The sequence below is a fragment of the Chiloscyllium punctatum genome, chromosome 7, assembly GCF_047496795.1.
Source record: "Chiloscyllium punctatum isolate Juve2018m chromosome 7, sChiPun1.3, whole genome shotgun sequence".
NCBI lineage: Eukaryota > Metazoa > Chordata > Chondrichthyes > Orectolobiformes > Hemiscylliidae > Chiloscyllium > Chiloscyllium punctatum.
This window is the reverse complement of record NC_092745.1, coordinates 115,753,569-115,778,213: the sequence shown is the minus strand read 5'-3', so window position 1 is coordinate 115,778,213 and position 24,645 is coordinate 115,753,569. Positions and strand designations below refer to the sequence as shown.

At 41.5% G+C, this 24,645-nt stretch overlaps 1 protein-coding gene across 2 annotated transcripts in view; it reads left to right on the top strand.

Annotated features, from left to right (window-relative positions):
- rpap2 (RNA polymerase II associated protein 2) overlaps positions 1 to 24,645 on the top strand; it is a 135,815-nt gene that overhangs the window by 21,335 nt on the left and 89,835 nt on the right. For both annotated transcript variants that reach the window (XM_072574689.1, XM_072574691.1), the window contains 3 exons: positions 571 to 603; positions 2,534 to 3,506; positions 11,681 to 11,775. In XM_072574689.1, coding sequence (XP_072430790.1) covers positions 571 to 603; positions 2,534 to 3,506; positions 11,681 to 11,775 — 1,101 coding nt within the window. The remainder of the gene's footprint in view (positions 1 to 570; positions 604 to 2,533; positions 3,507 to 11,680; positions 11,776 to 24,645) is intronic.

Here is a 24,645-nt window from a genome sequence, read left to right as displayed (position 1 = left end):
GGCAACTTTTCCTCTGGCAGCCCATTACACACACACACACCACTCTCTGCATGAAAGTGGTAGAGGCTTGTACAGTTACAACATTTTGAAAGGCATCTGGATGGGTATGTGAATAGGAAAGGTTTATGTGGGCCAAGTGCTGGCAAATGGGACGAGATTAATTTAAGGTATCTGATCAGCATGGTCGAGTTGGACTGAGGGTTTGTTTCCATGCTGTTTATCTCCATGATCCTATGATAGCTATAAGGATGTGTGTCAATGGCATCATAAATTTGCATTTCAAATTTTAGCTTTTTCTCAAAATAACTGTGAACTTTTCGAGCCTTTTTTTTTCACCTAGCCAATAAAAAGTGATAATATGGGTGCCTCTGAGGCTTGGGTTATCTCTGCTCTTTTTCCCTTTTGGAAATTGGTTGAAATCCAACCTTCAGTAAGGGAATGAAAGTCTCCTCTAAAGTAGTTTTGGGCAGTCGTCCAATTAATGGAGAGGTTTAAGTTTAACTGATGGAAGAAATTGGAAAAGTCTGTGTGGATTTTAAATTATGGAAAATTATGTCTTCTGTTTTATAGGTCTTCTGTATGCCGCTTGTTAAAGGAACAAAGGTATGCATAATGATTTAATTGACGTTTTGTGAACTATAATTTTGTTTATTTGACATATAATAAATTTAAGGAAAACTTTGGTCATGACCAGCATGTTACACATTTTCCAGTCAAATCATATTACATTGATTTATTAATCAATAACTCATCATTTAGTCAGCATGGAGATATGATGAAAATACTTGGCAGTAGCACAAGCCATGCATGTGTATTGACTGTCTTTTTAAAATGAATCAATGCCATTTAAATGTGCTGCTGCTTGTCTTCAGGACATTTGGGCTTTGATCTTGTATTTAATTCTTTGAAGATGCCTTAATGCAACAAATGTGGTCAATAAAATTGGAATGTGATTATGTTCATTTGATAGGAAAATGCTAATTTTTAGGGAAGTGCTAAGACCTTTTGAAGAGGCTACTGTTTACAAACATTCTGTAAAAGTTGTGTACAAATGACCAGGAGATGGCGCATTTGTCTGTAAATTTAGATAAGCATTAACAGTCCGTTTTTCTATTTTGTAAAGAAAGTGTATATGGGTAATGTCACATTAGGTGCAGCTACTATTGTGCATGTGCAAAAAACATCGCATTACAAGTAACATAGTTGTTATTACACCTAATCAGAAGCAGCACTTTCAATCACAACCTCTCAATAATTCTTTCTCTCCCTTGTTAACTCTTGCACACAGATGAAGTAGACTAAATTAAAATGAAGTAGAAAGGACAGTTAGAACCATAGCGTTTTACAATACAGAAGGAGGCCATTTCACCTGTTGTGTCTGTACTGGCTACCAAAAAGCTACCCAGCTGTTGATAATACACTGCAGGCCCTGTGATGCCTTGAGTGTATTCCAAGCTCCCTAACCAACGAAGGGCAATATAAAGAACTCTGAGCTTAGATACTTTAAGTCAGCCTGATCAAATGTTATCAGACACCTCTGGAGCAGTTAGGATTGAACCCAAGCCACCTGATCTAGAGGTAGACACTACTCAGTCCAATAGCACAAGAACTCAGCTCTTAGATAATTTTCTTATCCACCCATTCAGAGATTTTTACACAAATGTAGCCTTGAAAGTGAGGCAGGTAGTTGAGAACTATGACGTCTGATACCTGGACTTATGGCTGGCTGCTTTAACCAGGAGAGACCCAGCTGTTTATTTTTTAAAATCAGAGCAGGTGGGACTTGAACCTGAGCGCCAACTCCAGAGGTAGCGAATCACCAGTGCATCATAAAAGCCCTAGAGATTGGCTTATTTTTAAGAACGTCTATCAAATTCCCCCTTGACACTAGTAAATTGCTATTTTAACGAACACTGCCAACCAGAGGTGAGTACAGCAATAACAATCAGAAAGGGGAGAAGAACAGGGAGAAATTAAATTAAAATGAAGCTGGATGGGGAAATAAGGCACTCCAAATACACTGTACCTGCCTCTGAAATTCAGCTTGTTTTTGTCCAAGACAAAATTAAAAAAAGGACAGTTGTTTTTATATTTGGCTAATGCACCATCTCATGATCAATCTTTGTAAGCAATAGCTTTTTGCTGAAAAGACCTCAGCGCTTCTCTAAAAGTTAAAAATTGCTTTTCAACAGAAATGATAAATGCATGCACATTTTGATTTTGTCCCTCATTTTGTGGCATTAAGGCAGCTTCAGGGAATTAAATACAAGCCCAAGACTCCTGAAAAAAAATTGGCAGCATAGACATTAACTATAACCTGACATGGAATTCCCATCAATGCTGTAAAAACGACTAGTCATTGGAAAACCCACGCCACCATTATATCCAAACATTCTGCCTGTCTACTTAAATTTTACATTAGCCACTACTTTATAATTTTGACTACTAAAGTGCAATCAGAATTTTTTAATGGCTGTCAACTTGAAATTAGTTTTTCTGTCATTGTTTATAATATTTTATTCTTGACTTATAGGGGTAGCGCCGGTGAAGAAGTGCAGCTTCAAAGTTCAAGCATCCATGCATCACACATTGATGATTCTCCCTTTTTGGAAGATCAGGATGTGTCTACCTCCTCAAGTGAAAGCAATAGCAGTGGAGACTCTGACCAAGAGTTTGTTTCCAACATAATTATGGGAGAAAAGTGTAGTTTAGAAGTGTCAGCACAGAAACAGCTTGAAAAGCAGCAACCAGATATGATTATAAAATCTAAGAAAATGATACCAGTGTCAAAACATTCCGAAATGGATCATAAAGTAGACAATGTTTTACAAGAATTGAAGAAATGCCATGTTAAGAATGCTGAGACATCAAGTTCTAGGTCATCCCAAAGTGGAAAAAGTGAACAGTTGATCTTTACACCAGTAGAAAAGTGCTCCCTGATATCAGAGAAAAACTTGTCTCTGACAACATTGAAAGCAAATAAAAACTTTACAACACAGGGCTTAAGTAAGAAGGGTGCTGCATCATTGAAGATGCTGATAGCAAAATCAAAACAGTTGAGCCATTCTACTTCAGGTGTTGGCATATCAGGCAAAAGTAATGTGCTAGAATTACTAAGACAAACACTAATTGAATGGAGGACGGAAGAAACATCAAGATTCCTTTATGGTTCCAATTCAAAATGTGCAAAACAGCCACCAAAATGGCCAAGTCCAACATCTTTTGTAACTGTGCAAGAAGAACTTGATGAAGATGACTTGGACAGTCTGGAAGTGGTTGAAATTGCCAACCCTAATGAAAATGCTGGAGACAATGACCAGACCAAAGCTGAACAAGTTGGAGCATCAGAAACCACTGCAAGACCATTACCAAATTTTGAACAATTAAGACAGGAATCTGAATTTCTTCATCTTAAGGTCAGAGAGTTTTATAAGGGGCGGTATGTGTTGCCTAAAGACAGTGAACACTGTTGTGATGAAAATCATCGATCTGTAAATTATGTGCTGGTAAGTAATAAACTCTAACACACAGTTTTTGAGTTCCGTTATCGAATTATATGCTATAGCATGAAATCATCCTCTGTATCAGGAAATTACTTTCTATAACTTAAGTTGAAGCATTTGCTGTATTCTGGTGTGTAGCAGGCCTACAGAGGATTTTGTAACTTTTTGATTTTCTGGCTTATGGGGACTTTAACAATATTAAGGATAAGAGAATGAGTTGAAGCAATAAATCTGGTAACAACTTACAATCATCTTGATTACTGCCATAGTTATGTTTCTGGAGTAGCTCATTCTAAGGTGGTGGTTAAAGAGGACTCCTCTTTCCCAATGCCACACTTTTTATTTCCCATTTTCTGATACACATTACTGCTCTCCTCAACTCAGTTGCACTTTGTCTTCATTTGGGTACAGTTCCACAATATCATTTTAATCTGATCCAAAGTGAGCACTTTGATCATAGAGGGTGTGACAAACTAGCTTTAAAATCATCCTAAATTGACAAGTACAAACAATTTCAGCAAGGGTCTCCAGATACTTATCGGGAAGAAGAATTGTCCACCTTTTCTCCTTTAATGGTCAGACTTTGAGGTTAAGAGGCAAGTTTTTGCTGTGACCGTAATTGAAATGAGATTAAAAAGGTCAATGGCATCATGGGGCTATTGTCTGGTTTGAGAGAAATGGTATTGATTTAACCTGAGTATTATCTCAGTGCAGGTGAGGGCAGGAGAGTCCATCATGGTAACCTCAGCCATTGAAAGAATTGAACCCATGCTGACAATGTGACCCTGCATTGCAAATCCGCTGTCCAGCCAACTGAGCTAATCAACCCCTGAAATTAGGTAGCACTGAAGAACGGGCATTGAACCTAATATCTTGTTTTTCTTCTGTTTGACCACGAGATATGATCCATACATGAAGAACAAAAGGACTGATTATCTAATTTTGTAGCCATTGTCTCAAATTTCCCAACCCTAACCTTATACCTCAACCTTTCTCATAGGCAATTTGTCTCCATTTAAGGTTCAACACAAAGATTAGCATCTAAAATTTGCAGGCAAACCTGGAGAAAGAAAATTTAACTAATAATAGAGTTAACCCAACAGTTAGTTGCCCAGCTGGTTTGTGATTCAGAGTGATGCCAGCAACATGGATTCAATTCCCACACCAGCTGGGGTTACCTTGAAGAACTCTCCTTCTCGACCTCTCCCCTTACTTGAGGTATGGTGACCCTCCAGTTAAACCACCACCAGTTGCGTCTTTACTGCAACAGCAGCCATATGGTCTGGGTTAGAGTGGTGCTGGAAAAGCACAGCAGGTCAGGCAGCATCTGAGGAATGGGAAAATCGATGTTTCGGGCAAAAGCCCTTCATCTGCAATGCTTTTCCAGCACCACTCTAATCTAGAATCTGGTTTCCAGCATCTGCAGTCCTTGTTTTTGCCATATGGTCTGGTTTGACTATGGTGACTTCACCTTTTTCATTATTTTGCTTGGCTAAGGAAGGACTGAGAGATAGGTGCTTTAAATGAGGTGTCTAAGTAAGCAGAGAAGAGTAAGTATACCATGTGCAAAACAGCAAATGATGTGTCAACTTTTTATTTTTGTACTTTTTAAAGAAGCTCCTGTTTATAGGTTTCAATATTTTAACACTTATTGAAACATTGATTGATACTCCTGTGACTAATTATTTTGGAAAACTTATATCAGTCACTGACTTAAAATCACTCCTCTGTATGCACAAGGGTTTTGTTTGTGAAACCTCGTGAATGATGAAATTCGCAAGTGCAGAGTTCATTAAACATACAGGCTAAAAATAGGTTAAAAATTGCAGACACCCAAGTTTTCCCATGGATGTTGTATTTTGTTGCTACTTTTTGGCACAGATAGGCAAATTCATGAGTTGTGATCTCTCAGATATGGAGGATTTACTGTACTCCAGTTATGACCAGTGCTTGCAATGATGTTTTCCTTCCATGTCAGTAAAGAGGCATGTCTTGTTAATTGTCTTCATTTCATAATGTCTCGACTATTGTGGCCTGAGGCCTAGCTCCTCTGGCATAGACTTAACCATGATCTTATCAACTACATTGATTATCTCAAGCTGTTCCATTTCTGCCTGTTCCATTCCTCTGTCATATTTGGTCAGCTGGTCCTCAACATCTTATCCCAGTCAATGCAGCTGTTTGCATGACTTTCTCAAAAATCAGTTAATTCTCGCTTGCAATCCCTCTTCCTTGCTACTAGCCTGGACATTCCCTGGCAATCGCATTGTCTTTCCTGCCTTCAACTTGCATGGAGTTAATCTAGTAGATTAATCTACTGAGTGTTGTCCTACATATCATCATTTGGATACTAGGCAATAGATCTTTTGACCTTTTTTCCCATCTCCTGGATGATTTGGTTAACCTTCTTTATAACATCCTATTCATTCATTTGTTCCTCTTCTGCCTGTATAAATCTAGCTTGTTTACTTTCTCCAACCCAATTGCTACTAATGTTACTACTTAAGTGCCTACCTCAATCCCTATGGTACCTAATTGGTTGACGTTTGTTCCCTTCTGATGTGCTTTAATCTTTACCACTACAGATAGCAGCAGTTTTCACTCATTCCTTAATTACTTCTTTATGTTGAATATGCCCCCTACCTGAAGTAAAATGCCCACTTTAACTCCATGCTACCAAATAATCATGTACTACTAGTTGGGCAGTAATGGCAAGTTGGTTGATTGGTATGTTTCTTCTGTGAGATGAGGGAGATCAGGAAGAAGTCAATGTTCCTGACAACTATGTCTGCAGGAAGTATCCAACTGCAGCTCCTCTGACTGCATGGATCAGTTGGAGCAGCAGTTGGACTCTGAGGAACATGCAAGTGGTAGAAAGTTGTATAGATCTTCCAGGGATGTGGTCACATCAAAGGTTTAGCCAGGTAGATGGGTGACTGCCAGGACAGTGCAGAAGCCCATCAAATAAGGATATTATTTGGATACTGTTGCAGGGGAATGGCTTCTTGGGCTGGGGGAGGTGAGATGAAGCAACAGCCAGATTAGTGGCACCACAATTAGTTGTTGTACATTGCAACAGGAATGTAACAGGAAGATATTATAGTTGAATATGACTAAAGAACTTGTGCAGGAAGGAGGGCTTCAGATGTCTGGATCAACAGGATCTCTTCCAAGGCAAGTGGGTGTAATTTAAGGTGTATAACAAGTAAGTGCGATGAGCTTTGAGCCTGGATTAACTCATGGAATTACAATTTGGAAGCCATCACTGAAACTTGATTGAAAGAAGGGCAGGATTGGCAGCTCAACATTCCATGGCTTAAATGGGCGGCACAGTGGTTAGCACTGCTGCCTCAGCGCCAGAGACCTGGGTTCAATTCCTGCCTCAGGTGACTGACTGTGTGGAGTTTACACATTCTCCCCGTGTCTGCGTGGGTTTCCTCCGGGTGCTCCGGTTTCCTCCCACAGTCCAAAAATGTGCGGGTTAGGTGAATTGGGCGTGTTAAATTGTCTGTAGTGTTAGGTGTACAGGAATGGGTCTGGGTGGGTGGTGGGTCGGTGTGGACTTGTTGGGCCGAAGGGCCTGTTTCCACACTGTGTAAGTAATCTAATGTAGTAAATGTTTCATGTGTGATTAGAGAGGGATATAAAAGTGATGGGGAGTTGCGTTATTGATTTTAAGGAGAGTGTCACAGCTACACTGAGGATGTATTGGAGGTATTATCCAGGGAAGCCAAAGGGGTAGAACTCTAGAATAAAAAGTTGCAGTCACAATGATGAGGTTATACTATATGCCTCCCAATAACTGATCGGAGATAGCAAAACAGATATGTAGGCAGATCTTGGAAAGGTATAAAACCAGCAGCTTTGTTAGAGTGGGTGATTTTAACATCCCCAGTATTGATTCGAACTCCCTTAGTGTTAGGGGCTTAAATGGGGCAGAATTTGTTAGGTGCACCAGGAGACTTTCTTGAAGCAGTATGTAGATACTCCAACTAGGGAAGGGGTTGTACTTGACCTTGTAGTGCAGAATGAACCTGGGCATATGATCAAGGTTGCATTGGTGGAGCATTTTCGGCGCAGTGATCATAATTCTATAAGTTTTAAGATAGTTATGGGTAAGTCTAAGACTGGACCTCTAGTGAAAGAGCTAAATTGAGGTAGGCTAATTGCAACAGTATTAGGCAGGAACTGGAGAAATTAAATTGGAAGTGACTTTGAGGGTAAATCCACATTTGACGTGGGAGCATTTTTAAAGGCCAGTTGATCAAAGTTCAGGACCGGTGTGTTGCTGTGAGGATGAAAGATAAAGATGGCATGATTTATGAACCTTGAATGATCAGACATTTGGAAAGTTTAGTCTAAAAGAAAAAGGAAGAATATGTAAGATTTAGGCAACTGAAATCAGAAGTAAAGGAAGCAGGAATGAACTTAAACAAGGAACTAGGAGGCTTGAAAGGGGCCATGAAGTGTGCTTGGCAAGTAAAATTTAGGAGATCCCAAAGTTTTTTTTTATACTTAAAGCAAGAGGGTACCTCGGACAAAGGAGGGAATTTTAGTCGAGCAAGAGTAAGTGGGTAGGGTCCTTAATGTATACTTGGCATCGGTATTTACCAAGGACAAGAATGAGGATGGTTGTAATATTAAAGAGAAGATATGTTACTGTTCTAGGGCATGCTGACATAAAGAAGGGGTGACTTTGATGTCTAGAAAAACATTATTAGGTAAGTCCCCAGGGTATGATGGAACTTATCCCAAGAAACAGAAGCCATCAAAGGAGGAGATAGCTGGGGCCTTGACCGAAATCCTTATATCCTCTTTAGCCATAGTTGAAGTCTCAGAAGACTGAGAGTAGTCAATGTTGTTCCTTTTGTTTAATAAGGGCGCCAGGGATAGTCCAGGAAATTATAGGCCAGTGAGCCCCATCAGTGGTAGTGAAACTTATTGGAGAAGGATTGGAAGGTTTGAGCTATAGAGAGAGGCTAAATATGTTGGGGCTGTTTTCCCTAGAGTGTTGGAGTTTGAGGGATGACCTTTTGTAGAAGTTTATAAAATCGTGAGGGGCATGGATCGGATAAATAGACAAGGGATCTAGAACTAGGAGGCATAGGTTTAGGCTGAGAGGGGAAAGATATAAAAGAGACCTAAGGGGCAATCTCTTCACGCAGAGGGTGGTGCGTGTACGGAAATGAGCTGCCAGAGGAAGTAGTGGTGGCTGGTTCAATTACAGCATTTAAAAGGCATCTGAATGGGTATATGAATAGGAAGGGTTTCGAGGGATATGGGCCAAGTGCTGGCAAATGGGACTAGATTAGGTTAGGATATCTGATTGGCATGGACGAATTGGACCGAAGGGTCTGATTCTTTGGGACCGGATCTACTGACATTTGGAAAGTAATAAATTTATTAGATATAGTCAGCTTGGCATTGTGCAGGGGAGGTCTTGTCTCGAATTCAGTTGAGTTTTAATTTGAGCAAGTGACAAAAATGATTGAGGGTATCACAGTGAATGTTGTCTACGTGGACTTTACTGAAGCATTTGACAAAAACCCTCATGGTAGGCTGGACCAGATGACTAAGTCACATGGGATCCATGTTGAATTAGTAAATTTGATGCAAAATTGGCTTGGTCAATGAAGACAGAGGGTAGTTGTGGAGGGTTTTTTTTCTGACTGGTAGTCTGTGACAAGTAAAGTTCTACTAGGATCAGTACTGGGAGCTTTCCTATCTGCAATATATAAAAATGATTTGGATGAAAATGTTGGTCGTCTGATTAGTAAATTTGCAGATGAATGAAAAGTTGTGGAAGGAGGCATTAGGAGATTGGATAGTTTGCCACAGAGATGGCAGACTGAGTTTAATCCGGGCAAGTGTGAAGTGATGCATTTTCTTTTGAGGTTAAATGAAAGAGGAAAGTATGCAGTGAATTGCAGGACCCTTAGAAGCATTGATAAACTGAGGAATCTTGAGGTGTAAGTCATTAGCTCTTTGAATGTGATGAGAAGGGGGTACAGTATGCTTTCCTTCGTTGGTCAGGGCATGGAGTATAAATGTAGGCAAGTGATTTTGTAGCTGTATAAAAGTTTTTAGTTAGGCCACATTTGGAGCATTGTGTGCATTTCTGGTCACCACACTATAGGAAGAACGTGGAGGCTTTTGAGAGGGTGCAGAAAACGTTAACCAGGATGTTTCCTGATTTCGACGGAAGGGGTTAGACACATTTGATTAATTTCAATAGAGTATCGGAAGCTGAAGATATACCTGTCAGGCAATGTATACCTGACACAAGCATATAAAATTACAAGAGGCATGGATAGGGTGGAAATGTAAAATACTAGAGTGCATATGTTTAAGGTGAGTGGTAAAAAGGTTAAAGGTGGTGTGCCAGGAAAGTGTTTTTACACAGAACGTAGTAGGTGCCTGGAGTCTGTTGTCAGTGGGCATGGTAGAAATACATATAAAAGCAACATTTGAGGTATTTAGACTCCTGAACAGGCAGGGAATAGAGGGATACAGACCATGTGCAGGCAGGTTGGGTTAGTTTAGTATAGCATCATGGTCAGCACAGACAGTGGGCTTAAATATCTGTTCCTGCGCTGTAGTTTCACATTCTAATAGCTGGAACTTTAGGGAAACATTGGAATTTGCCTACTGTCTATAAATGTTAGACTATTGATTACAGCAGCACATTGGGTGTGATATTTTGAAGATATGTATAGTCATTGTCTATCTTTGATATTGTTTATCTACATATTAGCTCACTGAATAACATTCTCTCTCTGAAAAATCCTGAAGTCCTTGAATTGTATCAAATTTACGAACATTCCTTTTATAGTTTCCAAAGTTTTAATTGTTCCAAGTAGAGCTTTTTCATTTAAACTAGTCTGCCTCTGCATTATAACCTATGTGAATCCCACATTGATGTATTAAGTTGAATTGTACCACAATAGATCATTCCAAGTTCTCAATGAAACATATTTATTGTTTCTATCTTCTCCTCCAACTGAGGCATCTCATTATTATCATTCGGAATCATCCATGAGTCTTGGAGCACTTTTACTGTCCATTAAAATATACTTATAATATTCCTTAAACAGCTATCAAATATTTCTATCCAATTCCAAGCATTAACTGCCTCTTGCATATTTATTCTTTTACATGTGGGCATCTCAGACTTTATAAAATAAGTTCTTTAGTCATTTCACATCTTAACATTATTCTAAAATCAAATTCTCTTTAATTTTTAAAAATCTTGCTGTTTCATAAGTATGGTCATCCCATATTCTTACTGTTATCACTTTTGGCTGCCCTCCAGGAATTGTAAACAAAGAAAGGTACCTGTCTTTTTCTACTTTCTACTTTGTTTTACTGTTTTCCCCTATGACTTGCCCATTCAATGCTTGATCCCTATCTACATTCTGCACAATAATAGTTTCCGTTTAACATGCAGCGTGACTAACCATTTGAAATGGCTTCAGTCAGAAATACAGATCAAATGTTTGCCTTTAATACAACGTTTTGCTTTTGTAATCAATATGAATAATTGATAACACTTTTTTGGAGATTTACAACTGGATTTCTCACAATTGTTTTTAGCTTTTAGCTTTTTTATGCAGATAATAGACACCTTGGCTCCACCAAACAATCCAAATGAGTCATCTGATGATCATTGTTTACATTTCTAATTCTGGTCTTGAAGATAAACATGTCAATTTTTAACTAATGATCTTCAGGCTATTGAAATGCATTTATATCAAGAGTTATACTTATTAGTTTCTTGGTCAGATGCCTCTCCATTTATCTACATCCATTTCCACTTCTAAAGCTAAAGGTTATATTCCAAAAAACACAAGTTATGAACTAATTGTTTGTAACAACTGTTTCTATTTGTGGTCCAATACCACATTTGATTGCAACAAAATGTTCTGATTTCGGACACCGAATCCTAATTTGAGTAGGCTTAAACTTTTGAGTAATAGGAATAAGTATCCATAAAAAGTTTGAAGATAGTGTTCAGTCTGCATGCTTTTTATTATTATTTATCCCATTTATCTGGGCTGAATTTAAGCTGCTTTCCAAAGGTACAAGGGAATGTGTTGAATTACTATATCACCAAAACTTCAGTCTTATTTAAGTATTGAATTAACTTTGTGTAAAGGGTATCTTTATTTGGAATTTAGGGTAGTAAAGAGGAGGATCCAGTTCTTCCTTTGTTGGATTTTGCTGCACAGCACCAGATCCGCAAACAGATTGTGTTGGATCGACTTCACAAAGTGTAAGTATAATTATACATTAGTAGGTGTTTGTTAGCCACCAAGATCCTGTGATGTCCTTAGTTTATATTTTCAGTTAGCACAGTTAGTATAAAAGAACTTTTGAGATGATTTCTAATCTTTGTATTCTTTGCGAATTACTTTTTGAGAAGAAAAATAGTATAGTTAGTATAGTCATGTTAATGAAAGTACAAAAGGAAATTTCACTTGAAAATATTTTAGTCTGTTAAGCTTTTTGTTAGAATTTGCATGTTTAAATTTTCAAGGTGAAATTCCATTACTTAGAGTCATAGAGATGTACAGCACGGAAATAGACCCTTCAGTCCAACTCATCCATGCCAACTAGATATCCCACTCCCAATCTAGTCCCATCTGCCAGCAACCAGTCCATAGAACTCCAAGCCCTTCCTATTCATACATCCATCCATATGCCTTTTAAGTGTTGCAATTGTACGAGCCTCTACCACCTCTGGCAGCTCATTCCATACACGTACCACCCTCCGTGTGAAAAAGTTGCCTCTTTGGTCTCTTTTACATCTTTCCCCTCTCACCCTAAACCTATGCCCTCTAGTTCTGGACTCCCATACCCCAGGGAAAAGACTTTGCCTACTTATCTTATCCATGCCACTCATAATATAATAAACCTCTATAAGATTACCCCTCAGCCTCGGACGCTCCAGGGAAAACGGCCCCAGCCTATTCAACTCTCCCTATAGCTCAAATCCTCCAATCCTGGCAACATCCTTGTAAATCTTTTCTGAACCCTTTCAAGTTTCACAACATCCTTCCGATAGGATGTGGCCTAACAAATGTCCCATACAGCCACAACATTACCACCCAACTCCTGTACTCAGTACTCTGACCAATAAAGGAAAGCATAGCAAATGCCACCTTCACATCCTATCTATCTAGGACTCCACTTTCGAGGACCTATGAACCTACACTCCAAAGCCTTTGTTCGGCAACAATCTCTAGGATCTTACCATTAAGTATAAGTCCTGCTCTGATTTGCTTTCCAAAATGCAGTACCTCTCATTTATCTAAATTAAACTTCTCAGCCCGTTGGCCCACCTGATCAAGATCCCGTTGTAATCTGAGGTAACCCTCTTCACTGTCCACTACATCTCACATTTTGGTGTCATCTGCAAACTAACTTACTATATTTCTTATGCTCGCATCCAAATCATTTATGTAAATGACAAAAAGTAATGAACCCAGCATCAGTCCTTGTGGCACTCCACTGGTCTCACGCCTCCAGTCTGAAAAACAACCCTCCACCACCATCCTCTGTCTTCTACCTTTTTGAGCCAGTTCTGTATCCAAATAGAACACAAAACATTACAGCTCAGTACAGGCCCTTTGGCCCTCTGTGTTGTGCCGATCTGTCATACCAACCTGAAGCTCATCTAACCTACACTATTCCATATACATCCATATGCTTGTCTAACGACTACTTAAATGTACTTAAAATTGGTGAATCTACTACCGTTGCAGGCAAAGTATTCCATACCCTTACTACTCTGAGTAAAGAAACTACCCCTGACATCTGTCCTATATCTATCATCCTTCAATTTAAAGCTATGCCCCCTCGTGCTCGCTGTCACCTTTCTTAGAAAAGGCTCTCCCTGCCCACCCTATCTAACCCTCTGATTATCTTTTATATGTCTCTATTAAGTCACCTCTCAACCTTCTTCTCTTTAACGAAAACAACCTCAAGTCCCTCAGCCTTTCCTTGTAAGACCTTCCCTCCATACCAGGCAACATCCTAGTAAATCACCTCTGTACTCTTTCCAAAGCTTCCACATCCTCCTCCTAATGCGGTGACCAGAACTGTACACAATACTCCAAGTGTGGTCGCACTAGAGCTTTGTACAGCTGCAGCATAACCTCATGGTTCCGGAACTCGATCCCTCTGTTAATAAAAGCTAAAACACTGTATGCTTCTTAACAACCCTGTCAACCTGGGTGGCAACTTTGAAGGATCTGTGTACCTGGACACAGAGATCTCTCTGCTCATCTACACTACCAAGAATCTTGCCATTAGCCCAGTACTTTGCATTCCGGTTACTCTGACCAAAGTGAATCACCTCTCACTTGTCTGCCTTAAACTCCATTTGCCACCTCTCAGCCCAGCTTAACTATGTCTCTCTGTAACCTACTACATCCGTCGTCACTATCCACAACTCCATCGACCTAAGTGTCGTCTGCAAGTTTACTAATCCACCCTTCTATGCCCTCATCCAGGTTGTTTATAAAAATGACGACAGCAGTGGACCCAACACCGACCCTTGTGGTACACCACTAGTAACTGGACTCCAGGATGAACATTTCCCATCAGCCACCACCCTCTGTCATCTTTCAGCAAGCCAATTACTGATCCAAACTGCTATATCTCCCACAATCCCACTCCTCCACTAGGTCTCCCTATCATCCATGAGATGTAACCTTGCTAACCTTAATCACGGCCACCTCTCTGCCCTCCACTCCTCTTTGTTATTTCTTCAAAAAGCTAATTTTTGTGAGACAAGATTCCCAATGCACAAAGCCATGTTGCCTATCCCTAATCAATCCCTGCCTTTCCAAACACATGTAAATCCTGTCCCTCAGGTTTCCCTCCAACAACTTGCCCACCATCACCATCAGGCTCATTGTATAGTTCCCTGGCTTGTCCTTGCTACCCTTCTTAAACAGTAGCACCATGTTAGCCAACCTCCAGTCTTACGGCACCTCACCTATGACTATCGATGATACAAATATCTCAGCAAGGGGCCCAACAATCACTTCCCTAGCTTCCCATGGAGTTCTAGGGTACACCTGATCAGGTCCAAGGGATTTATCCACTTTAATGCTTTTCAAGACATCTAGCACATCCTCCTCTGTAATATGGATATTTTTCAAGATGTCACCACCTATTTTCCTACAGTCTATATCTTCCATAACCTTTTCCACTGTAAATACTGATGCAAAATACTCGTTTAGTATCTTCCCCCATCTTCTGTGGCTCCACACAAAGACCACCCTGCTGATCTTTGAGGGGCCCTATTCTCTCCCTAGTTACCCTTGTGTCCTTAATGTATTTGTAAAAACCCTTTTGGATTCTCCTTAATTCTATTTGCCAAAGCCATCTCATGTCCCCTTTTTGCCCTCCTGATTTCTCTCAAGTATACTCCTCTGCCTTTACACTCTTCCAAGGATTCACTCAATCTATCTTGTCTATACCTGACATATGCTTCCTTTTTCTTAACCAAATCCTCAATTTCTGTAGTCGTCCAACATTCCCTACACCTACCAGCCTTTCCTTTCACCTTAACAGGAATATACTGTCTCTGAACACTCGTTATCTCATTTCTGAAGGCTTCCATTTTCCAGCCATCCCTTTACCTGTGAACATCTGCCCCCAATCAGCTTTCGAAAGTTCTTGCCTAATACTGTCAAAATTAGCCTTCCTCCAATTTAGAACTTCAACTTTTAGATCTGGTCTATCCTTTTCCATCACAATTTTAAAACGAATAGAATTATGTTGCTAGCCCCAGAGTGCTCCTCCTCTGACACCTCAGTCACCTGCCCTACCTTACTTCCCAAGAGTAGGTAAAGTTTTGCACCTTCTCTAGTAGGTACATCCACTTATTTAATCAGAGAATTTTCCTTTACACACTTAACAAATTCCTCTCCATCTAAACCCTTAATACTATGGCAGTCCCAGTCTGTTGGGAAAATTAAAATTCCCTGCCATAATCACCCTCAAAGGAACATTGTACAATATGGTAGCATTAATATTTACTAGTATAAATATGCATAATTATGCCATTTAATAAAATATTTTTAGGGATATGAAAGGATAGAGAACCCTTTCTGTTCATTGTCTCAGTTTTTTTATGCTTACATGTCACACTTTATTTTCAATAAAGAAATGATCATCTTCTGTAACTGTTGATCTTAAACAGATGTTAACTTTCAAATTTTTTTGCTTTTTGTTTTGACTCTCCTGAAATTCCTAGTTTTTCCTCAATGTAAAATGCCATAACTTGCTGCTTGTTTGTGCTGATTTTTAAAATTAATTAAGCAGTTCAGGGTAATTGACACAAACAATAATGAAATTTTGCACTTTTTTTTTACCCCAAGCAATGTACATTGCAGACTAAGGGTTTTTGGTTAGCTCAGATGGCTGGATGCAGTGCAGAGTGACACCAACAGCATGGGTTCAGTTTCGGTACCAGCTGAGTTTACCTTGAAGGTCCAGCCGTCTCAACTTAATTTCTTGCTTGTGGGATGATGACCCTCAGGTTAAACTCGCAACCAGTTTTGTCTGTAATGAGAGAGGAATCATAGAGATGTATAGCACGGAAACTGACCCTTCGATCCAACCCGTCCATGCAGACCAGATATCCTAAATTAATCTAGACCTGTTTGCCAGCACTTGGTCCGTATCCCAGTAAACCTTTCCCATTCGTGTACCCATCCAGATGCCTTTAACTATAATTGTACCAACCTCCGACTATGGCAACGTGACTTGTCTTGAAGTACAGTATGCAGAAATATGAATCACCTTCAATTTTACTGTTCTAGTTTAAATTACCATAGCATTAGAAGCAAAACCTGACTACAAGGCTTATCCCAGGACAAATGTATCTCCAGTGGGAGTTACCAGTATTCTATTATTTGCTCTAAACATTTGTTCCTTCTAGAACATAGAACATAGAACAATACAGCACAGAACAGGCCCTTTGGCCCACGATGTTGTGCTGAACATTTATCCTAGCTTAAGCACCCATCCATGTACCTATCCGACTGCTACTTAAAGGTCACTAATGATTCTGACTCTGCCACTCCCACAGGCAGCGCATTCCATGCCCCCACCACTCTCTGGGTAAAGAACCTATCCCTGACATCACCCCCCCCCCCCCCCCAATACCTTCCACCCTTCACCATAAATTAATGCCCCCTTGTAACACTCTGTATCTGGGGAAAAAGTTTCTGACTGTCTACTCTGTCTATTCCTCTGATCATCTTATAAACTTCTATCAAGTCACCCCTCATCCTTCGCCGTTCCAATGAGAAAACCTATCCTCGTACTACCTGTTCTCTGTTCCAGGCAACATCCTGGTAAATCTCCTCTGCACCCTCTCCAAAGCTTCCACATCTTTGCACACAGTACTCCAAATGTGGCCTAACCAAGGTCCTGTACAGCTGCAACCTCACTTCACGACTCTTGAATTCAATCCCTCTGCTAATGAACGCTAATACACCATAGGCCGTCTTACAAGCTCTATGCACCTGAGTGGCAACTTTCAAAGATCTATGAATATAGACCCCAAGATCCCTTTGCTCCTCCACTTGACTAAGAACCCTACCGTTAACCCTGTATTCCGCATTCTTATTTGTCCTTCCAAAATGGACAACCTCCCGCTTGACCGGGTTGAACTCCATCTGCCACTCCTCAGCCCAGCTCTGCATCATATCTAAGTCCCTTTGCAGCCGACAACAGCCCTCCTCACTATCCACAACTCCACCAATCATCTTATCGTCTGCAAATTTACTGACCCACCCTTCGACTCCCTCTTCCAGTCATTAATAAAAATTACAAACAGCAGAGGACCCAGAACTGATCCCTGTGGAACTCCACTTGTAACTGGGTTCCAGGCTGAATATTTACCATCTACCACCACTCTCTGACTTCGACCGGTTAGCCAGTTTTCTATCCAACTGGCCAAATTTCCCTCTATCCCATGCCTCCTGACTTTCCGCATAAGCCTACCATGGGGAACCTTATCAAATGCCTTACTAAAATCCATGTACACTACATCCACTGCTCTACCCTCATCCACATGCTTGGTCACCTCCTCAAAGAATTCAATAAGACTTGTAAGGCAAGACCTACCCCTCACAAATCCGTGCTGCCTGTCCCTAATCAAGCAGTGTCTTTCCAGATACTCATAAATCCTATCCCTCAGTACCCTTTCCGTTACTTTGCCTATCACAGAAGTAAGACTTACTGGCCTGTAATTCCCGGGGTTATCCCTATTCCCTTTTTTGAACAGGGCACAACATTTGCCACTCTCCAGTCCCCTGGTACCAACCCTATTGACAGTGAGGACGAAAAGATCATTGCCAACGGCTCTGCAATTTCCTCTCTCGCTTCCCACATAATCCTAGGATATATCCTGTCAGGCCTGGGGGACTTATCTATCCTCAAGTTTTTCAAAATGCCCAACACATCTTCCTTCCTAACAAGTATCTCCTCTAGCTTACCAGCCCGTTTCACACTCTCCTCTTCAACAATACGGTCCCTCTCGTTTGTAAATACTGAAGAAAAGTACTCATTCAAGACCTCTCCTATCTCTTCTGACTCAATACAGAGTCTCCCACTACTGTCCTTGATCGAACCTACCCTCATTCTTGTCATTCTCATGTTTCTCACATATGCCTCTGGGTTATCCTTGATCCTACCCGCCAAAGATTTTTCATGCCCTCTCTTAGCTCTCCTGATCCCTTTCTTCAGCTCCCTTCTGGCTATCCTGTATCCCTTCAACGCTCTGTCTGAACCTTGTTTCCTCAACCTTATGTAAGCCTCCTTCTTCCTCTTTACTAGACATTCAACCTCCCTCGTCAACCAAGGTTCCCTCACACGACCATCAAGGACACGTCGTATCTGTTCGTTGAAAAAGTTCCACATTTCCACGACATCCTTCCCTGACAGCCTACGCTCCCAACTTATGCTCCTCCGATCCTGTCTTACAGCATCGTATTTACCCTTCCCCCAGTTGTAAAACCTACCCTGTTGCACGCACCTATCTCTCTCCATAACCAAGGTGAAAGTCATAGAATTGTGGTCACCATCACCAAAATGTTCACCCACTAACAAGCCCATCACTTGTCCCGATTCGTTACCAAGTACCAAATCCAATATGGCCTCCCCTCTGGTCGGACAATCTACATTCTGAGTTAGAAAAGCTTCCTGGACACACCACACAAACACTGCCCCATCCAATCTACTTGATCTAAAGAGCTTCCAATCAATATTTGGAAAGTTGAAATCGCCCATGACTACTACCCTGTGGCTTCTGCACCTTTCCAAAATCTGTTTGCCAATCTGTTTCTCCACATCTCTGCTGCTATTGGGGGGCCTATAGTAAACACCCAACAAGGTGACTGCTCCTTTCCTATTTCTGACTTCAGCCCATACTACCTCCAAAGGCAGATCCCCCTCGAACTGCCTTTCTGCAGCTGTTATACCATTTCTAATTAGCAACGCCACCCCCCTTCCTTTTTTACCACCCTCCCTAATCTTACTGAAACATCTGTAACCAGGAACCTCCAACAACCATTCCTGTCCCTCTTCTATCCACGTTTCCGTGATGGCCACAACATCGTAGTCCCAGGTACCGATCCACGCCTTAAGTTCACCCACCTTATTTCTGATACTCCTTGCGTTGAAGTATACACACTTAAACCCATCTCTGTGTCCGCAAGTATTCCCTGTCAGTGCTACCTTCTCCACAGCCTCCCTACATTCTTGGACATCCTGACAAACAGCTAGCCTACTTGCTGGACTACAAGTGCGGATCCCATCCCCCTGCCAAATTAGTTTAAACCCCCTCCAAAGAGTGCTAGCAAACCTACCTCCCAGGATATTGGTGCCCTTCTGGTTCAGGTGCAACCCGTCTGGCTTGTACAGGTCCCACCTTCCCCAGAATGCAGTCCAATTGTCCAAATACTTGAAGCCCTCCCTCCTACACCACCCTTGCAACTACGTGTTCAACTGCACTCTCTCCCTATTCCTTGCCTCACTGTCACGTGGCATCGACAACAACCCAGAGATGATGACTCTGTCCGTCCTAGCTTTTAGCTTCCAGCCTAACTCCCTGAGCTCCTAAATGACCTCCCCACCCCTCTTCCTACCTACGTCGTTGGTGCCAACGTGCACCACGACTTCTGGCTGCACACCCTCCCCCTTGAGGATTCTGAAGACACAGTCCGAGACGTCTCGGGACCTGGCACTCGGGAGCCAGACCACTGATGCAAGGCCATTAATAAAACTTTTAAGTTTTTAGGAGTACTTTTATTTGAAATCACTGCTGTACCCCAATAGATCTAGGAAATTGGGTTCTTAAATTTTAAAATTTTTCATTTAAATTTGGATTATTCACAAGTAGTGAATGTGGTAAAAGTGGTTATTTCTTTGTGATAAACTCATTTTCATCTGTATTTATAAAACTATACCATTCTTTATATTATAAAATTGATGGTATAATTTAAGCAAATTTTAAAATAAATTAACTTCTATCACACCATCAAATTGCACTAGTTGATGGGCAATTTTGCATATAGTGATTGGGATCTGTACAGAAATGTTGAAGAGGACGCACTCTTAACAGTTTCATCCAAAGCAGAGGTTACCCCAATATAATGCCAAAATTTAAAATGAGGTGTGAATTTCCCTGCAACCAACTGAAATCATTTCACATTTTAATACATTTACTATGACAAGAAACTAAAGTCAACATAGCTAAACAATTCTCAATAGGCAACAAATGCACTAAACAGGAGAAATGGCGTTGTGACCATTAACCTAACCAAAAACCCCATGCCACAACTATGTGACACCGCACTCTTATCAGATATGTAGCTTTCTGATAAAGTCCAGAGGTGCTCCCAGAAATTTTTTAACAAGCTCTTTTCTCCCTGCCTCACCAGGAAGATTATCGAGAGTCCTTTCAAAACAAAATAGTCTCCCTCAATCTTCTCAACTCGATCAAGTAGACTTGGTCTTTAAATTTTCATATGCCTCTTCAAAAAGGCAATCCAACCTCACTAGAACACTGCTTGGTGGTTAACACAAAAACATTTTTTTTCCCTGCTTGGCATGGAAGGACCTGGTTTTGCTCTGTTTTCCTATGTCTCTCTGCTAAACTGACACTGAGTGTCTGTGTAGCAAGAAGGGCTCTCTCCTCTTTGTGTCTCTGGTTTAAAGCCTGCACCTTCATTTCAATAGGATTTGACTCAGACGTTTTTTCAAAGGAAGCCTCTAAAGATGATAATATGAGAGAAAATAAATTGAGGGAAAATGAGCAAGGGATATAAAAACTGACAGTCCGAGCTTCTTTGAGCACACAAAAAGTAAGAGTGATCAAAGTGAACATAGACCCCTTAGAATATGAATCTGGGGAGACAGGTTTGGAACCAAGTAAATGGCAGACAAGTTAAACAGATACACTGCATCTGTCTTTACAGTTGAAGATACTTTGAACATCACTTTAATAATAGAGTACAAAGGAGGAATTAAATACAAACAATTTCTTTAGTGACGGTGAATTAGACAAACTAATGGGGGTAAAGGCTTGCATCCTAGCATTTAAAATGGTACCAATAGAAATGGTGGATGCATTGATTGTACTTTTCCAAAAATCATCGAATTCTGGAGGAGCACCAGAGGATTGGAAAACTCCTAATGCGACACCCCTATCCAAAAGAGGTGGAGGCAAAAGTAGCTAACTGTTGATTTAGCGCAGCATCTTTTGTCGAAAAGGTATTAGAATCAATAATTTAAGGAAGTAATAGCAGATCATTTGGCGAATCATAACGTAATCAAGCAGAGTCAGCATGGCTTTGTGAAAGGGGAGTCATGTCTGACTAAGTTATTAGAGTTTTTCGAGCAAGTCTCAACCAGAGGAGTTAGAGGGGAATCAGTAGATGTGCTGTATTTGGACACTTGAAGGCATTTGACAAAGTACTTCACAATAGATCAAGTCATAAGAGCCCACCGTTTTAGAAATAGTTCATTGGCATGGATAGAGAATTGGCTAATGGACAGGAAACAGTGAGTGGGAGTAAGGATTATTTTTCGGGTTGGTAACCTATAACCAGTGGGGTTCCACAGGTCAGTGCTGCGACTACAATTGTTTACAATATATAATGATGACTTGGAGGAAGGAAGTGAATGTACTGTAGCCAAATTTGCAGATAAGAGTTGGAAAGGTAGTTGCATGAGGGATGCAAACAGTTTAGAGAGATATTGATTGGTAAAGTAATTGTGTAAAAAGTTGGCAAATGGAGTATAATGTAGGGGACTATGAAGTTGTTCATTTTGGAAGGAAGAACAATACAGTACTATTTAAATGCAGAAAGCTAACAGAGGGACCTAGGGTACTTGCACATAAAATTCAGAAGGCTAATGGAATTTTGGCACTTATTTCAAGGGAGTTGGAATATAAGAGTAGAGAAATCTTACTGCAACTGTTCAAGGTGTATGTGAGACCACCTCTGGAGTACTGTGAGCAGTTTTGTTCCCCTTAATGAAAGAGGATAGCATGGTGGCACATGATTAGCATTGCTGCCTCATAGCACTAGGGACCCAGGTTCAATTCCAACCTTTGGTGACTGTGCAAGTTCCATACAGACTTTCTCCCTGCATCTTTGTGGGTTTCCACCAGGTGCTCTGGTTTTCTCCTACAGTCCAAAGATATGTTGGTTAGGTGCGTTGGCCATGCTAAATTGTGTCCGAGGATGTGCAGGCTAAGTGCCCTCTCCATGGTAAATGCAGGGTTAGGGTGAAAGGGCAGGTTGCTGTTTGGAAGGTCTGGGCAGATTTGATGGGCCAAATGACCCTTTTCTGCATTGTAGGGATTCTATAATCATTTCTTGGAGGCAGTTCAGAGAAGGTTCATTAAGATCTCTGATTTGGAAGGATTGTCTTATGAGCAGAAGTTAAAGATGTTTGGGACTCGACTTATGAGAGTTTAGAAGAAAGAGAGGTGATCTCATTGAAAGGAGGATTCTTTAGGGTCTTGACAGGGTAAATGCTGAGAGGCTGTTTCCCTTGTGGGCGAATCTAGGATCAGAGGGCATAGTCTTAAATTGGCGCCCCTTAATTCTAGGACTAAGATGAGGATGAGTTTCTTCTGAGGATTGAGTGGTTGGAGCTCCTTGTTGCAGAGAACTGTGGGACATAGTCTTTGTGTATATTTAAAGTTGAGAGAGAATTTTGATCAGTAGGGGAATCAAGGGTTGTGGGGAAAAAGCAGGACATGAGGAATGTCTGATCAGCTGTGAGTCTGGTAAATTTAGAACAGAGCTGAAAATGTGTTGCTGGAAAAGCGCAGCAGGTCAGGCAGCATCCAAGGAGCAAGAGAATTGACATTTCAGGCATGAGCCCTTCTTCAGGAATGAGGAAAGTGTGCCAAGCAGGCTAAGATAAAAGGTAGTGAGGAGGGACTTGGGGGAGGGGTGTTGGAAATGCGATAGGTGGAAGAGTGATAAGGTGAGGGTGATAGGCTGGGGTGGGGGCAGAGAGGTCAGGAAGAAGATTGCAGGTTAGGAAGGTGGTGCTGAGTTCGTGGGTTGGGACTGCAACAAGGTGGGGGGAGGGGAAATGAGGAGACTAGAGAAATCTGAATTTATTCCTTGCGGTTGGAGGGTTCCTAGGCAGAAGATAAGGCATTCTTCCTCCAGCCGTCATGTTGCTATGGTCTGGCGATGGAGGAGTCTAAGGACCTGCATATCCTTGGTGGAGTGGGAGGGGGAGTTGAAGTGTTGAGCCACAGGGTGGTTGGGTTGGTTGGTCCGGGTGTCCCAGAGGTGTTCTCTGAAACATTCCGCAAGTAGGCGGCCTGTCTGCCCAATATAGAGGAGGCCACATCGGGTGCAGCGGATGCAGTAAATGATGTGTGTGGAGGTGCAGGTGAATTTGTGGCGGATATGGAAGGATCCCTTGGGGCCTTGGAGGGAAGTAAGGGGGGAGGTGTGGGCGCAAGTTTTGCATTTCTTGCGGTTGCAGGGGAAGGTACTGGGAGTGGAGGTTGGGTTGGTGGAGGGTGTGGACCTGACGAGGGAGTCACAGAGGAAGTGGTCTTTTCAGAACGCTGATAGGGGAGGGGAGGGAAATATATCCCTGGTAGTGGGGTCTGTTTGGAGGTGGCGGAAATGACGACGGATGATACGATGTATTTGGAGGTTGGTGGGGTGGTAGGTGAGGACCAGTGGGGTTCTGTCCTGGTGGTGATTGGAGGGGTGGGGCTCAAGGGCGGAGGAGTTGGAAGTGGAGGAGATGTGGTGGAGAACGTTGTCGATCACGTCTGGGGGGGAAATTGCGGTCTTTGAAGAAGGAGGCCATCTGGGTTGTTCGGTATTGGAACTGGTCCTCCTGAGACAGATGCGGCGGAGACTAAGGAATTGGGAATATGGGATGGCGTTTTTATAGGGGGCAGGGTGGGAGGAGGTGTAGTCTAGGTAGCTGTGGGAGTCAGTCGGTTTATAGTAAATGTCCGTGTTGATTTGGTCTCCATCCCAACCCTCAAACTCAGCACCACCTTCCTGACCTCTCCGGCCCCACCCCCACTCCGGCCTATCACCCTCACCTTAACATCCTTCCACCTATCGCATTTCCAACGCCCCTCCCCCAAGTCCCTCCTCCCTAGCTTTTTATCTTAGCCTGCTTGGCACACTTTCCTCATTCCTGAAGAAGGGCTCATGCCCGAAATGTCGATTCTCCTGCTCCTTGGATGCTGCCTGACCTGCTGCGCTTTTCCAGCAACACATTTTCAGCTGTGATCTCCAGCATCTGCAGTCCTCACTTTCTCCTAAATGGTGGAACAGGCTTGAGTGATCAAATTGGCAATCAGTAACTAGTGATGTGCCTCAGGGATCAGTTTGGGACTGCAATTATTCACATTTTATATAGATGATTTGGAGTTGGGGACCACATGTAGTATGTCAAAGTTGTGGATGATACGAAGATGAGTGGCAGAGCAAAGTGTGCAGAGGACTGTGAAACTTTGCAGAGGAACATAGATAGTTTAAATCAGTGGGCAAAGGTCTATGCGGTGGAATATAATGTTAATAAATGTGAATTCATCAATTTTGATAGCAGTAAGAGT